Source organism: Lonchura striata, chromosome 1 (genome assembly GCF_050655825.1).
Source record: "Lonchura striata isolate lonStrDom1 chromosome 1, ASM5065582v1, whole genome shotgun sequence".
Lineage (NCBI taxonomy): Eukaryota > Metazoa > Chordata > Aves > Passeriformes > Estrildidae > Lonchura > Lonchura striata.
In genome coordinates this window covers 45063220-45080232 of record NC_140703.1, presented here as the reverse complement: position 1 = coordinate 45080232, position 17013 = coordinate 45063220, and the positions used below count along the sequence as shown (strand labels likewise).

General features: G+C 39.2%; 1 protein-coding gene and 1 long non-coding RNA gene across 13 annotated transcripts in view; both read right to left on the bottom strand.

The window, feature by feature from the left end:
• The window catches only part of GRIA4 (glutamate ionotropic receptor AMPA type subunit 4), a 212006-nt gene extending 204326 nt beyond the window's left edge, over positions 1-7680 (bottom strand). For 11 of the 12 annotated variants that reach the window (XR_014958693.1, XM_021529343.4, XM_021529348.3 and 8 more), the window contains exons 1-2: positions 7238-7680; positions 5946-6104 (exon numbers count right to left, since the gene is read on the bottom strand). Coding sequence is in view for 10 of the 12 variants with exons in the window: in XM_021529343.4 (XP_021385018.1) it covers positions 5946-6104; positions 7238-7325 (247 nt within the window). In the remaining 2 variants the exon portion in view is untranslated. Of the gene's footprint in view, positions 1-5173; positions 5504-5945; positions 6105-7237 lie in introns of those variants that run through there. The other variant, XM_085593411.1, reaches the window with a different exon arrangement.
• Positions 6-4374, bottom strand: LOC110470021 (uncharacterized). Its single transcript, XR_014958712.1, has 2 exons — positions 4248-4374; positions 6-4209 (listed from the first exon to the last, which is right to left on the bottom strand). It is a non-coding gene; the product is annotated as an uncharacterized LOC110470021 (long non-coding RNA).
• Positions 7681-17013: the final 9333 nt, after the last annotated feature.

Below are 17013 nucleotides of genomic sequence, written 5' to 3'. Positions count from 1 at the left end.
TCAGATACTTTTGAGTAAATTTATTTTCCAAAATTCAGAACAAATCTTGATTTACACAGAAATAAATTATCTAGTTTGACTTTGTGTCCTACCACATAACTTTGGTGTGCTCACCTCAGTTGCAGAAGCAGACTTTGTGCTGTACTAGTCCAAAATCTTTGCCTCAAGCTAAGTGCCTGGAAGAATGGAAATCCAGAGAACAGGCCAATTTTCCCTATAATTACACTGGTGCAATTACAGGGACATCTTCACTTTTGCACTAGCAGAGATTTCATACCCTTAAATCAGTCAGGTATTAAGGAATAGGAACTATGAGAAATTATTACTTGGTCCAACATGTTTAAATCCAAAGAACTTCACCTGCTCACAATCTGGCATTGCACAATTCATTGTAGTATCTAAAACCATTAAGAAATCAAAGCAGACGTCTTCCCTTCTCATGAACAAGCAAGTCTCAAAACAATTAAGACCTAAAAATGAAATGCATGAGTTATTTTGACTAGCATACAAACTTAGATCACAATGATAAAGCTCAAGTTAATCAATTTAATTTACTTGTTAAAGTGCTTTGTCCTACACAAGAAGAACTGCACTGCTTTGCCTACTGCAAAAGGAATGAAGAAATACAGTGTTTCTTATCAATCTTCTGAAATGAACATTAAATTATTTCTATAGGCTACTATAAAGCTTTTGAGTTTAAAGTTTTAGTCAGTCCAGTAACATGCTAGAACAAATGCCAGGGAAATGAATGTTTTGGATTTCCAGGGTAGGAATCTGACTGTATGTCAGCAAAGGCCCATCATTTATTTTCCCAACACTAACCCTGAAAATTAAAACCAGACTCTTATGGAGTGGAGATATTGACAGTTCATCTTCTCTCTGTTGTATGGCTATTTACAAATATCACATTTAGAGCTATGAAATTCTTTGAATATGGATGTTCTTATCTCTAAAAAATATACAGAATTCTTCTTATGGCAGATGACACCCAAGTACACACACATTCTTTGATTCCATCAGCAAGCCTAATAATAAAAAGTGTTAAGAGAAATTGTTTTCATAATTGGAATCTAACTTGAGATAAATTCTGCGTATTAAAGCAAAACACTCACTTAAAAATTATTTTTGTAATCGAACCTACCTTAGAAGGGTAAATTTTAATCTAGTTCCATCTTTCTAACCAACTAGTACACTGTTTGCTTTTGCAGTTAAAACCTGACTGTATGATAACTCCCAACACACCCCAAACTGCATCCTTGGGAATACTGCACTGCTCTTGATAGCAAAACACCATGCTGATGTATGAAACCTCACTTACTAAATAAAGAACACCATGGTTTTAAATGACACTGATTATTCAACCAAGGTTATGCTTCTATTGCTAAATTGAGTTGCAATTATAAAGCAGAATTAATAACCAAATTTAATGAAAATCCCATTATGATGCAGCTGAGAAAATCAAAGTTGAAACTCCTGTAGGTAAAATGACAGATAGTCTCAATATAAGGGCAATACTATGTGTGAGTCTATTTCCTCAGGTTTCTGGAGTTCTCAGCAGAAAGTTAACTCCAAAATGACATTGCCTCTCCCCTCAGGAGCATGCACATGCCCAGAGACAAACACACAGAGAGGTGAGAGTGACAAGGGAGGCTCCTGTCTGACCTCAGGGCTGCCTCTGGCCTCAGTAGATCTTCCCCAGAAAATGCATTCTCACTAGTGAGGCAGAATCAGGCCCTCCAATTTCAGGTCATCAACCTCACATAAATCTAGAGGGCACAAGAGTCAAAAACACTAACTCCTGGAGAAAGAGGAAAGTCATTCCAAGATACAAAATTTTTAATTCCAGTAGGCTTTTCTTCTCATCCATGTAGCACGTAAACAAGATTATGCTTTGGGAGATTTGCATCTACTGGGATTAAAATCTAGTAAGAACAGAACTGTGCAAAAGAGGAAGGAAGTGCCTCATTTTCTCTAAATTACACTTATTAGGTATATATTAATCTCAGAATACACATGAAGTCAAACAGACTCAAAGAGAAAAGCTTTACTTTTAGTATAAAACACTAATGAAAGACTGGAATCAATCTCTCTTCATCCCCTTTAGCCTAACTCTGTTCAAGAACTGCAAGATGCTACAGATTAAGGATTTTTCCAACTTCAACAGAAAAATTCTCAACCACAAGACAAGAGCTGAAAGGCAAATAGTTCTTTGTAAAATCATAGCACTACCTCTCATAAGTACTCAAGCATGTTTAATGTTGACTGCGATGCTGAGATATACTAATGTACTATATAGATGGTACAGGGAGGGAAGAAAATTATTTTGCATTCAGCTAAAGAATAAATACATACAATCCTCTCCAAAAATCAATGTTTTGCTCCAACATCTGAAATCAAACTGAAATCAGGTAGATTTCTAATCATGAGCAGAATTTCCTGCTTATAAGTGGCAGAACAATGTATGCCAATAGACAAATGTTTCAGCTCTGGTGTATTGTGTTCTGATGAGTAAGAATCTTGTACTATTCATGTTTTTGAATAATTTCAGCGCTGTCAGTAAGAGGGATTCTCTGAATAATGTATGTAGTGCAAAAGAAATGAACAGAGTTTAAATAAAACACGCAAATGTGAAGGGAAAAGAAAAAGGACTGAAACCTCCAAAGTGACATAGATCAGATCAATTTTGATAACTCACAACGGATTCTATCTGCTAAGGCAACCTGTTTCATATACATTCAAGATTTAAAATAAAATACAAATGTTCTAGACCTGTTTGAAGAAAACAAAACTGCTTAAAATAACCATTGGCAATTAGCTATGACATTGAACACACAAAATTTTTCCAGTTCCAAAAGTATTCCTGGGTGAACATTTTGATGTATGTCTTTTACCTAGTGAAAATAAAAAAAAATTAAAGTTTTGCTAGTGTTGCAGGTAGTTACCTGCTAGCATGCCATCCATAATCCTTTGGAATAATCTGTCTACTGTCCCTGACACATGCAAAAGGACAGGCCCTGAATCTTCACAAGTAACCTATGCAGGGAATGGAAACAGAAATAGAGGAAACTGATAATGTCTCAGAGCTTTATGCTTGAACTCACATGAATATTCATCTTGGTCCAGCAGCTCTCAGGCTTTTGTGCTGTATATTTGGGGACATGTGCTCTGAGTAATTTATACACAATAGCAAGGTCCAAACTCACTGTTTCACAGCGGTTCAGCAAAGAGTTTTCATTTCATATTACCATGAAATCACTTAATTCAGAGCTGATGGTGGGGGCTTCTTTAATTAGGTTAGAAAAACTCGCACATCTGCGCTTTAGAAGCCTCTGTCAAGCCAGGAAATTCAATCACATGGAAGCCAGTGTCCTCCAGCTATCAGACAATTGATTTTTGCAGGATTCTGCTCACATTTAGCTTAAGGAACATGAGATATGTTCATTCAGTTGTCAGTCGGTTTGCCTACATTTCATTAGGACAATATCTGCTGTTTAAAAATATTCTTATATATATTCTTATATATATTCTTATATTTAAAAATATTCTTATATTTTTAAAAAGAAGAAGTAGTCAGATTATTGGCACAAGACTGCAAAACATGAAATGAATGCAAACTTGGACTTATGCAAAAATACATGTGCATTTAAATGGCAAGTAGAAACGTAAATAAGGCCTTTAGGGTTACTTTTATTTAATACAGATGTACAGAATTTTATGAGCATACACACACATAAGCATATAAATTTAATTTTCTCTTTCTTCTCTGCCTCTCCCCCATATTACAAGGATTGATAATTTCTAAAGCTATTAAACACTTTAGAACCGAAAGTGGGTTCAGCTTAAAGAGGAAAAAAAAAGATCAGGTTATGAATCACAATTTCTATAAATGACAGCAAACATAATGGAAGAGGTGCTCCTCAGCTAAATATAAAGCAAAAATAGCATAAGGTGGTTGGAATGAAAGAAGAATCTACTGCAAATAGTGTAAATGAGCAAAGGTTTGAGCAAACACTTTTTGAATTTAAGGTGCTTAGTTTTACAGAGAAAAGTGGTCCAATTTTAGACAATTTTAAATTTGCGCAAATCAGAATTAATTCACTAACGTTCAAATTGAAAGACTAGGCAATATCCTTAATCCAAAATGTGGCAATAGCCTGAGAAATTGTCGGAACTAGATACATAAGTAAAATCTAGAATAATTGACTTCACCTAAAATTACTGATTTTAGTCCCATCCTCTTTTATCACCTAAAATTACTGATTTTAGTCCCATCCTCTTTTACTAAAAATTAAAGTTTAAAAAAGTTACTGTGTCATTGGTCTCCGTGGAAGACATGTAAAAGTTGACATGAACTGTAATATTTTCTCAATGAACTACACCTGCACAGACCTGATTCTTTCCAGTTTCAAAGCATCTTTTGAAATGTTTTTTACCTTATGGAATTTGATACTGATTTCCACACTACACACAACTAACACATTGCTTAATACAGAATTCACACTTTATGGGACATCACTCTTTCCTGTATAAAATGAATGGAGCCATTTTGGCAGCTCAGAAGCTTTTCCTCTTAAACAAGGTGGCAAGGTCATCTGAAACTTGAAGTAGCAAAGACTTGTACAAATAAATTTAGCAATCACGCAATAAATTATTCATGAGAACTGCACAGCATATTGTATGTTTACATATTAAAAAGTGCCACAGAGATGGCAGTGAGAAAGTGAAGAGAAACAGAGCACATATTTTTAAGGCACAATGAACACTAAGACATTCTCCAGTATGTTTCTATTTTAAACTCGCTCAGCAATGTCGCTTAGAGCATCTATTCCAGAGGCAATTCACTCTTGAATGAAGAGGAGGGATTCAAAAACTTAAGAGCTACAGAGGAAAACCTATAGAGTCCTGAAATACGAACATCAAAGTAGTAACACTACTAGAGTCTTCAGCTTTGCCCCACTGTACACCACTCTCTTACATAATAACATGAATTCCTTTTAAGAAGCCAGACATACATGAAAATAAATAGAAATAATGCTTTGCCCCTCTCAGAGATTAGGCATATCTAGTACGTATTTCAACTACTGGTAAAGACCTGGGGTGACTGAAATGTAGCAAGTTCAGCTAATTATATGTCACTTTTTAAAAAACAGAAATTAAAGAATATAAACGTTACCTCATTTGTTAAGGGCATTTCTTGCTCTGTCTTCCTTTCATTGTGTATGTGCATCTGTGTGTATGTGGGTGTGTGTGTGTTTATAAAATACATAGTAGGACGACAATATTTGTTCCAGTTGAGGTGGTCTGTGAAATCAAGTAGATCAGATACTAACTTGATTTGGCACCAATGTATGGATGCACAGAGACATATCCACAGGATGTATGCATTACGAAATGGTAAGAGACATTTACAACCTAGAATATAAGAGCAGGGCTGCCTCAAGTGACATCACCAGATCAACTGCAGCGTCAAGCAACTCAGATATATTATCCTGCACACCACTGCTTCCCTGTCTCCTTTCCAGCCATTAGAAAAGCATTTGGGAGCACAAACATAATATATTTTCAAATACACTCCAGGTACAGCATGCACAGAAGCAAACAAAAGTGTGGGGTTTGTGCACTTATTGAGACATTCATAATTTTTCTTTACAACAACAAAATTCATCTCCATAGAAACCAGAAAGCAAGAAAATACAGTAATACTGCAGCTTACTTTTTACTAAAGTAAATGTCACATCAGGTTAGTCAGCAGAAGGCAGGAGAGGGGATTTTACTCCACTAAGGAACTAACAAGGACTGCTGCCCCTTTGGCTCTTCTGCAAAGACTATCTGTACTGAAGACAGACTTCCTGATGTATTTATAATGCAAGATAATAACGTGGTTTTCTGCTCTTTCCACTGCAATTTATGCGTAAGGTAGTCAGATCAGTGGCATGTTTACTTACAGGCATTTGTTACAGCGAAGCTGTTAGCTGTTTCAATGTTGTCTACATGAGGAACCAAATTAAAAGGTGCTTCGGATGCATTGGGGCTGGTGTTATGAAGAAAGATTGCTAATCGAAAAGCAGTGTATTCCTGATCTGTGTTCCTGATGAAGAGACCACCTACAAAAAACAGAAAAAAAAAAAAGCAAAAGCAAAAGCAGCTGGGTAAATCATTTGCAAGCCACTTACTGTCTTGTAAAACCGAGCAACTGTCTCTCCCAAAGCTGCACAGTAAGGCAAGTCCTAAGACTTTAATGGATAAGGAACTAATCGTATTCATAATCACAACCACTGCCCTTAAATCACCGTCCTCAATCGATTTTAACCTCCCTGATGTATTCATGCTTCTTTTCTGACTTCTCAGTTTTCAGCCTTTCATACATAAATACCCAGATTTGTCATGATTACAGTGACCTTTTAAAGTGTTTAGCCTCCATCTCCCTGATACTGAACACACTGGTAAATCAGCTGCTCAACAGCCTCTCACGTTAAGTGGCGGGCTGATTAAGCGGAACGATGCTTTCTGGATTAAAAAAAGGAAATACCAACTCGACGTAGGATAATCCGCACTGAAGAGAAAGATAATGAACTTTGCTCCTCTGCAGCCATGTGCAGGCAGGGAGCAGCTCACCCTTATTAGCAGCATCTTTACAAGTCCACAAGAAATGATGCAGTGATGGAGCTGAGCTGGAAAGAATTCAGATAGCTGCGACCCATCCCAAACACGTCCGAAAGGAGGGAAGCAGAAAGCGGTGGGAAAGGGGTGAGGATGGGGCACAGGACTCCAGGGAGACAATTACAAAACCCTAAACTTTCCAACAACAGAGAGGAACGAAGGACCGTGTAGCCTTTTAGCCCCCCCATCCCCGGCGGCTACCGCAACCTCCGGTGCTCAGGACTCGTCATCCTTCGAGAGTCAGGCAAAAGCAAGGGGAGCCGGAGGGGGCTGAAGCAGCCAAGGGGCATCAGCCCCGAGCCCCTTCCTGCCCTACCGATAGCGCACACCCGGGGCTGGAAAGAGTTCTGCACAAGATAAGCATCCTCCTTCCCGCACGCGAACGCACACAGAAATATTTACACACAGACACACGGAGGCACATATACAGAAACACGAGGATGATTCGTGCAGACACGGAAATGGGATGGTGCTGCAGGAGAAATCTACAAAAACTGCCTTCAGAGCATCCTTTCCAACTCACTTCGCAAAGGATTGAACCCCTGGACACACGCACGCAGCCCAATGCAGCGCTTACCTATTTGCACGCTGCTAGGAAAAGCTCCCATTGCTAGTCCCCAAAAGCCAGAAAACAACAAGACAAGCTGTCTGCAAATTATCCTCATCTTCTCTTCTGCCTCTCTGTCTCGCCTTCTCCCGCTCGCTCGCTGGATGCTGCTTAAAGAGGCATCGAGGGCGAGGAGGATACACACAAAACCAGGAATAAAAAAAAAAAAATAAAAAAAAAAAAGGGAAGGGGAGAAAAAGAGAGGTTTCCTCCTTTTTCTTTTTATTCTTTTTTTTTTTCTATTTTTTTTTCTGGTGGTTTGGTTTTAGAATTTGCTCGCTATCCTCTCCCGCTCGCGCCCTGCCTCTCTCCCGGCTGCCGCTTCAGCAAGCCATGCCGCCGCGGCGGATTTTTCCCGCAGTCTCCATCGCCGGGGAGCGGAGCGCGTCCGGCGGCGAGTGTTGCACATGCAGAAGATGGTGGTGAGTTTGGCGGCGGGGGCAGCGTCTGCCGGGGGCGCGGCGCGGGCGGACATGCGCCGTGCGCCCCCCGCCGCCCGCACCGCCGCGGCCGCCAGCCGCCGAGCGCGCCCGCGCCGCGGAGCCGCGGAGCCGCGGAGCCGCGGCCTGTGCCCGCATTTTGCAATTTGGGGGGGTTTGGTTTTGGGTTTGCTTGTTTGTTTGTTTGTTTGTTTGTGGTGTTTTTCCTTTTTTTTTTTTTTTTCGCCACCTTCACCCCGCCTTTTTTCCTGCTGCTCGCCCATCCGCGGGCGCGCAGCATCGCGGAACTTTGTGCTGCGGGAGGACCAGGCAAGGACAGTGCCCCGGGCTGGGCGCGGGAGGCTCGCCCGCACAGCCCATCAGCGGGGCTGCTGCTGTTTAGTGCCTGTTACTATGAATGAAGGTGGCGGCGCGGATGTGCGTGCGCTGAGCGGGTGCGGAGCGGGGCCGCCCGGGCAGGCGCGTCCCCCCTCCCCTGGGGGCGCTCCCCTCCGCGCTGCCTGCCGCGCTTTGCGGCACAGGATGGAGCGCTCAGCGCTGTCACACTCGTGCCAAAGGCAGGGAGAGCGAATGAAAAGGAAAACTTCACTGCCCCTACACCGCCTCCTTTCACTGTCTTCCCACCCCCACCCCTTTTCTAATTTTCTTTTTTTTTTTTCTTTTTTTCTTAATATTTTTAAGTGGGGAGAAAATAATGGAGCTCTTCTAGTGTCTAGTCTTTTTTTGGTGCCTTTGAATTTTTCTCTTCAAGCCCTGGAAGCTTCCCAGAGGAGCTGCCAGAAGTCTGGGTCTATTGCAGTTAATAATTAAAAGATATATATAATAAATGATAGGTAATGAAATCATCCCACAATAGCTGTATGTCAGAGGAGGGATCTTCTAGCTTCACATGTGGCTTTACAAGATACTTCTATCAGTCACAGGGAATGACTGGAGTTGCAATAGCATAATTTTAAAATGTTAATTGACAATTTGAAAGAATATAGATTTTTTTAAGGTGAACTTTGTGGCTCTGCTTTGAAACATACACACTTGCTCCAAGATCAGAGTTTTGCCTCCTTTCATTCAAGTTTACTTTCTTAGTTTTTTACTGCACCTTGTGTCCTCAAACTCTCCTGTTGCAGGGTGAAAGACAACCCCTCTATTTGCTGCAGAGGGTGACAGTGATTTGTGGAGAATGATTGTGGACTCCTAGCATCTAGCACATGGGAGAATAAGCACAGAACATTGAGAGCAGAGAAGTATAGACAGACAGACTTATCAGCTTGGACATGTCCAGCTGTGTGCATGACTCTGTGTGTGCGTGCATTTGGGAGATGGCGAAGTTCCTGTAAATGAATTACTTCTTGAAAGATTTCTTTGCAGATCAATGGCAAACAGAGTTAACCTGCATTTCAGAATACTCATTCCTTTATGTTTCAGTAAATCTTCTACTTCTGTTTACTTTCCCCTCACGTTTTCCAGTCTTCTCTCTGATACAGCAGGCTTGTTCTTGACATTATTTACCCATCTCTTTTCATGACCTCTGCTTTTGCTCTTGCTTGATGTTCTTGTCTTCTTCCTTGCTTTGCCTCCTTTGTCTCTCTAAATTCTCCCCAAAATTTGGTTCCTCTTTCCTCCTTTCTTCATCATTTAACTTTTTGATTTTGTAAACCCAGATAAAAAACAATGAAAATGAGATAATATTTCCATGGCTGCCTAGTTCTTCACTACTAGGAGCAAGTGAACTTAGAAAAATACTTAGTTATTTTGCTGACACATAAGCATGTGAATTCATGCAAAATTAGTATTAATCATTAAGATTTTAGACCTATGTCTATGCTAGTGGATCAGCAATTTACTACCCGAGCTGAGGCATCTGCTTTTGTCTTTTTCAAACATAATAGTAGCATGTTAATTTCAATTTAATTTGAGAGTGCACACCGAACATACAGTGGTCTAACCTGATCTGACCAAGAGTCTCACCCAGTGATTCCTACATCAAATCTGTAATTTCTCTTGGAGTTGGACAATGTATTTTAGAGAAACATCCAATCTTGATTTAAAGACTTCAAGAGACAGGAAATCCATCACTTCCCGGGCTAAGTTGTTCAAGTTGATATCTACTCTCATTTGTTAAAACCTGCATTTTTCTAGCTTTGGTTTCTAATGTTCGCTGTCAGAGATGAACCCAGTATTCCTGTAATGGTATCACTCAGTGCTATTCCTGGAAATAATCCCGTCCTCCACTTGACCCTCCCTTGCTCAGACTTCTCAAGATCATTTCGGCAGCTGTTGAAAGCAGTGGAAAGAAAGGGGGTGAGGCCATACTATAGCAATTTTGTTTAAAAGACACAAGGGAAAAACAAAAAGTAATTGCACTATCAAAGGAGGGAAATCTCATTTCAGTAAATTTTGAGATGTGAATGGCAGATGATGGAGTAATTGACCACAATGTTTATCTTACAGAAGAGATGGAGCAGGAAAGGTAACAGGGATTAAGGCTGGATGAGAGGAAAGGTGAGATAAGATTTTAAACTCTCTGCTGCTCTGGTGAGTTAACTTTGACTGGTTGCCAGGTCCCTGTGGAGCTGCTCTCCCATTCCCAAAAGGAACAGGGTGAAAAATAAGGTGAAAAAGCTGATGGGTCATGGTAAAGATGAGGAGGTCACTCATCAGTTACTATCACAGGCAAAACAGACTCAAATTGGGTAAAGGTAATTCAATTTATAAGGAATAGAATAGGATGGTAAGAAACAAAGACAAACCTATAAACACCCCATACATACCCCTCTTACCAGGCTCAACTTCACTCTTTTCATGACTTTTCTCCCTCCTCCTCCTCCTGAGCAGTACAGAAGTGCCACCAAGCACCACTGATAGCCTCAGATTTGGGCAGTGATGGGTCTGTTTTGGAGCTGGATGAAACTGTCTCCTTTTGGGAGTTTGTGGTGTCTTGTGGACAGAGGCCACCCCTGCAGCACACCCTCCCACCCCAGCCTTACCACACAAACCAGTTTAGCTGTAGTCTGCCAAGCAAGAGGAGACCAGAAGGAAGAGCCTGTGTGTTTTCCTGGTGGCAGCTGGGGAGGTGCTGTGCTGAAGCCATTTCTGACTGAGCCATTTCTGAACTGAGATCCCAGGATTCCCTTAGTTCCCCTCAGGCAGATCAGGAAGGTTGTGGTTGGCGATTAAAGGAACAAGGGACAGACCTCAGAATTACACAATGAAATAACAGAGAAATTAAGAAATTAGTGAAAGAACTTTCGTTGAATGCATGAGTTGTATGGAAGTGATAGACTAGAGGGGGTCTGCCCAGGGTGGTGCAGCCTTGCTCTGCCTTAGGGCACCAACAGCTCATGTTGGTCTTGGCTGGAGGCCACCACTAGAGAGAAGACTCACTCTGTAGAGAATCTCAGGCTGACTATCTGCTGCAGCACATGAATGACTCCTGCTGCAGAAGATGCATGAATGTGATTTTTTTTTTTTCCACCCTCTGGCAAGGTTTGGAAACCCTTGGCTATTTTCTTGATCAGATAGTCTTGTGCTTGAACAAAATGCCTGTATGAAAAGACCCTGCAGGAACTTGAATAATATGAGAAGATTTACTCGAAAGAAGAGATGAAGGCTGTGTGTTAGCTAGGAGGAATAATACTGCAGAAAAGATACCAGAGGCATTAATCTTATGGGAATCCCAGAGGAAAAGCAGGATATGGAGGAGACAGACACCTTGCACTGTGGACAGAGTTTGTGTTGCATATGCAGTAGATAAATATCCACATGCTGAAGTAGCAACTTTGATTCTTATTTATATGTTCTTGCATCCAAAATGCAAATTTCAGCTGCAGCTTTTAAAAGGCATGCCATTATGTGTCTGGAGACATGTAACTTTTTTGAGGGAGGTCTTGAGTGAGAAAGGGGGAAAGTAACAGCTGCGCCAATTGTCAAGGATAGGTTGTAAAAATTAGGAGCACAGAGAGGAGGAAAGAATGACAATTTCACTATCAAAAGACACAAAAATAAAGATACACCATCACCCCTTTCCAGCAGGTTCCAGGTGCACAGAGGCAGTGACAGCTTTAAAACAAACACCATGCTCCTGGCCTGTTGGCCAGGGCTCCTAATGAGTCCTTTCAGAGTGGGCAAATCTGCACCACAATGGCTCCCGATGGCACAACCATCTGAGTACAGAGATCCATCCCAAAAAGAGACTTCTTCATTTAGATTAGTCTTGCTCCAAATACAATTTTCATTGCAGCTCTCGCTGTGTGGCCACTGGAAATGCTTCAGCAATAAATAAATGGTGGCAAAACCAGTTGAGTCAACACCCTATACTTTCTTAGTCCTTCCTTGCCTTATGAAATTCTGTAGCTCACATATCTGTCAAATAGGTCCCTTAGAGTGTAAACTCTGAGACAAGGCTATGTCTTCTGTGAAGTTCTAGGCAATAAAAAGTAAATAAAATACAAATAATCTATGTAGAATTCTTTGCATTCCACCCTTTGGCATGGCCTCATGTGACCTTTTGTAGTTATATCAGCAGTACTGAATAGATGAACAGCACACAAGAAGAAGATACAGTTTTCTTTCAGTAGCAGAACTCCTGTTCAGATAATCACTTTACAGCAATTTCTTCCATTTTGCAAGATTTTTTCCTTACATTTTCATTCTTACTCTTTTTCATTCATCTAAATTCTGGGGTAGAGAGAACAGTTAATTATTTTTAATAATACTTCTTATTAAAAGTTTTATTTTGATATTGGAACAACTGTAGTACAATGCATCTGGCTTTGAATGTGTTCATCCACCAGTCCTACTCCTTTCTACTGTGATGCATGTTAACATCATTCTTTACAAACCTAATGAGCTGAAGAAATTAATAGATACTATAAGACACCATGACCATGAAAGGAGAAGTTGTTGTGGAATGGGAAAAATCCTGATTATAATTTAAATTGTGTTCATATCAGTCAGGGTGTTTTTTCAGTCTGAGAAAAATGTGGTAACACTGATATAATTAAGAACTGCTTTATTAAGTTAGACTTAATGTCAATTTTTAACAGTATCTTATGTGTAACATTAACTGATAGAGGTTTATTAGGAGAGTGTGAGAGCTGAGGAGCTTTTCCTTTAAACTTTAAGGGGCTTTGGGGAGGTTATTTGTTGCTGAGTCCTCTGACCTCCTGACAGTCAGGGCTTTGAGGCTGCTAAACTAAAGATTTTCTAGAGGTCCTTGTGTTGAAGAGTTGCATACAGTGTTTTTGCCTTATATCTACTTCCATGTCCAGCAGCATCCTATGCAAATGCACTCTATAACCCCATATTAAGAAAGTAGTTTATTTAGTTTGATTTAAAACTTACATTGTATTGACCTTTTTCTGGAAATTCCCGAAGGTAGTAATAATAAAGAAATGTTTACCTTGCCATATAATTAATAGCTTTATATACTGTTATAATGTCACCTTTCAATCACCTCTTTCTGTCTTCCCATATCTTATAGTCTATATTATATATCAATTCTTCTTGCCACTATTCTCTCTGCTGCATTTTATGTCTTTCTGAAAAACGGGACACATAAAATAGAACACATTTTTTCAGGTGTAAAACTGGTTTCTGCTTAACTCATTTTTTCCTAATCACTAATCACTCCTAAAACATCATTTTCTTCTGAGCATGCAGACAATGTTTTCAGGAAACTATCCAAAAAGATTTCAATTTCTCTTTCCTGGGTAGTAATAGCTGATTTAGAGCCTATCATTGTATGTGCACAGTTAAGGTTGTTTTCCTCATGTACACTGCTTTGTAATTTTTTATACAGAATTCATTTGCTATTTTATTTTTAAATCAATTAGTATTGTGAAATTTTTCTGCAATACTTTCCAGACAGTTTCAGTCCCTGGGAATTTGATAAAATAACAAAATTGGAATCTATTCCCTTTAAATTTGATCTCATATTAATTACATTTATAAGGGCTTAATAGTTTTTTTTTTCTGTCCATATTTATAACCTGGGTTGCATCATGGGGTATACCTGAGAAAATACAAAAGTTTGAAGCAATGTTTCTTTCCTAAGTACAGCTTATTGCAGTAGTAAATGCCAGGCAGTTCTGAGGGATGGGGCAATTTCCTCATTAATTAGAGGTGTACTTATGGGGAAAATGCAGCAACTTAAAAGCATTCCACCTGAGCCCATCTGGTCTTGTTTATACAGAGAAAAAAGATCAACTTTTGCTAATGCTAGTTTCTGCCCATCGCTTATAATAATTCTTGAATTTGAAATGAATTATTGCTAATCTTCTAGGTACTGGGCAAGTTAGACCAACTGTCTGTAAACTTACATGAAATAGGGTTTAAAAGAAGTGTATTTCATTCTCATTTTCTATACTGACTCATCTGAAGTACTTTTCTAAAGTAGCAAAAGAAGGGTTCCTCTGGATATATCTGAGGAGTCTAGTTAGTTATCACCCACACCAAAAAAGTCAGGTTGTTACCTGAAAGGGAGGGTACAAGCTGAGAAAGGTCATTCACCCACATGTCCCTCTGCTGTGGACAGGAGACATGCATACGGCTCTTCTGAATCATGCAGTACTTAAAAATTCCCCTTTTTACCTGGGATCATTGCTTCTACATCTCGTAAGCAAAGAACAGTCACAGTAACAAAGACAACTCCCCGCAGGTGAGCACTTTGTAGTGAAACTGAATTCAGTGTGGAATGAGATGGGAAGAAACTAAAAGAAATTCAGGAGACAGAAACTCGATTTAGGTAATTACAGATATTTGGAGTGTGAATTCTTATGAATAAAAATTTGCTTTTCCTAAATAAAAAAAGGCTATTTCTTTAGGCTATATTAACCCAACAAATCAAAACCACAAAAAACATATCAAAGCATCACACTAATTCCATAACAGATAACATCTTCCCCCTAAACATTTTTGTACTTTGGGGTTTTTTTTTTGCCAAAAGTTGTTGGAAAATATTTTTCGTTTTTTTACCAGTTCTCATTAAAATGTTTTCCCATAAGCTCTGTGACATAATCTACTCAGCAGATTGAGGAAGATGTCAGAACCATATGAAAAATAGCCTCTGTTCAGTACCCATAGCATTTTGCTGTATTGACCTAATTGTCACTTCTTGTGAAAAAACAACCCAAAGTTCACCTTTGTTTGAAGGCAGTAGTTTTTAGCTCATTTCTCTTGTTCACCTCCTGCGTGCTGTCACCCACAAGAAGGAGTGAGCTGGTTTCTGTGTGCCTTGTGCCACCACTATCAGAGAATCACCTCATCAGAGCAAGCTGCTAAAGTCTCAGTATTGATGATGTTGGACGAGCAAAAAGGGTGATTCCAAATCCAGAGAGAGAAAGGGGATGGTGAAATTGCTGAGAAGAAGCCTCTTCCCTGTATTTTTAGCACATGAAATGAAAGAAATTTGATAAAAAATATTTCAAGCATGATACCCAGGAAACCTTCAATAATGTTTCCGTAAAATCATACTTACAGAATGTAACTGCAGTTTGATACACTAAATTGCTCATAAAAATTAGTTTTAGTGAGGTTTATTGCTAATAAAAATTATACTTTTCACTTACACACTGTGATCTTGCCTTTCATTTCCCAGTCCCTGACAGACCTGTATCTGCATGTCTGAGAGATAAATATCCTGCTTTTTTACCATCTACACTTTTGTACCAAAGCATTGCTTACTTATATTAAGCTGTTTCTCAGCTTCAGAAAAAGACATACAATCAAATATTGCAATGTTTTCCTCAAATCACACACACAGTCTCTATTTTCTGCTAAATTTCACATTAATTAGAGCCCATAAAGTATTGCCTGGATTTGAAGATGCATTTTTAGCCCATGGCTTTGGCCTTTCTGTATTCAAAATTGTATTTTTCTCTCTATGGTAGGGTTAAAGTTTATCTCAAATAAATCTGTCTCTTTGGCTCCGCTCTAGCTGGCTTCCAGCCCCCATCCCCCACACCATAAAAGCTGCAGACTAGATAATTGCTATTATTCAGCTATAGCCATGTGCTGTGTTTGCAGAACTAGAATCTGTTTCCCTAGAAAATCAGGTAATCTTTGATGCCTTAAATCCCGTAAGTTCTTACTAGTACTCTGATAGTCAAGACATGCCAGTTTTTATCTAGTTATTTCTCCTTCAGAAATATGTAGTGAAGATAGAAGGTGGGCTTATCTGTTACATTATTAAGTAAAATTTATGAAGCAGTTTAGTGCTGTAATGGTCCCATTTAGCACTAATGTCCCTGAAAAGAAATTAATTTATAAGCTGTTAGTTTATTTAACAGTTGATACACAATGATTCATACTCTAAGGACTAGAGATTTTGGCAGAAAGTTTTTTTCATTGAGCATCTTTTAAAACAGGTCAGATTTTGTCATAATAATTGATGCATACATACTTATAAAAATTATCCAAAATACATTTTATGTTAACTTTCTCAGTCTTCTGCTGTGCTACGTAGCACTGTAATCTGCAAGTAAATGCAAGGCAAGCAGGGCTGACTTTAGGAGAAGAAAATGCTACTTTGGAAAAGGGTGGAATTATCTAACCTTATGTCACTTAGAGCACTCTTAAAAAAACCCATAAGTGGTCCTTACTAAAGCACATCATGTGGTCATTGAATTAGAAATGCAGGGATGGAATAGATTCCAAAGGTTATATCGTCCAGTCCTCTGACTCTAGGGAAGGAACAAATACACCAGAGCTTCCTACAGAGATTTTTATCTGCTACTTTTTTTTGGAACTTCTGCTAAAAGACTCTCCAAGGGTGTCCTGTTCAAGCTTTCTCCTCTCAATTTTTTTTATTAATATATGACCTATATAGTCTTTTCTGCAAGTTATACTGGGTCCTTTTTGCCTTTCCTTCACATGGACAATTTGTAACAATTGATCATTGTCTTTCTTATTAACAACCTGCCATATCCTAAAAGATCTATCAAATCTTTCTCTGCCTAGACTGAAAGAAACCCTTCTTTTTGCAGTCTTCCTTCACTATTAATACTTTCTTAGCCCTTTTCTCTTTCCTGCTGTTTTCTTCTGTATTCTTTCCAGAGTGACTATATGTGTTTTGGAGTATGGCACTGAAAGCCACTGGCATTCCTTCAGCTGCATTCTCCCTGTAAACAAGTAGAAGGAAATGATTCTGACCAATATCTTACCTTCAAAATCCTTGACAACAGATTTACCCTTCCCTTATTTTGCAGTAATACTGCACTGTTGACTCACAGGTCTTTTCTAATACTCTTAAACTTCCAGGTCCTTCTTTCCTCACTTGGCATTTTCAGTATTGATTTATCCTTAGTAGTT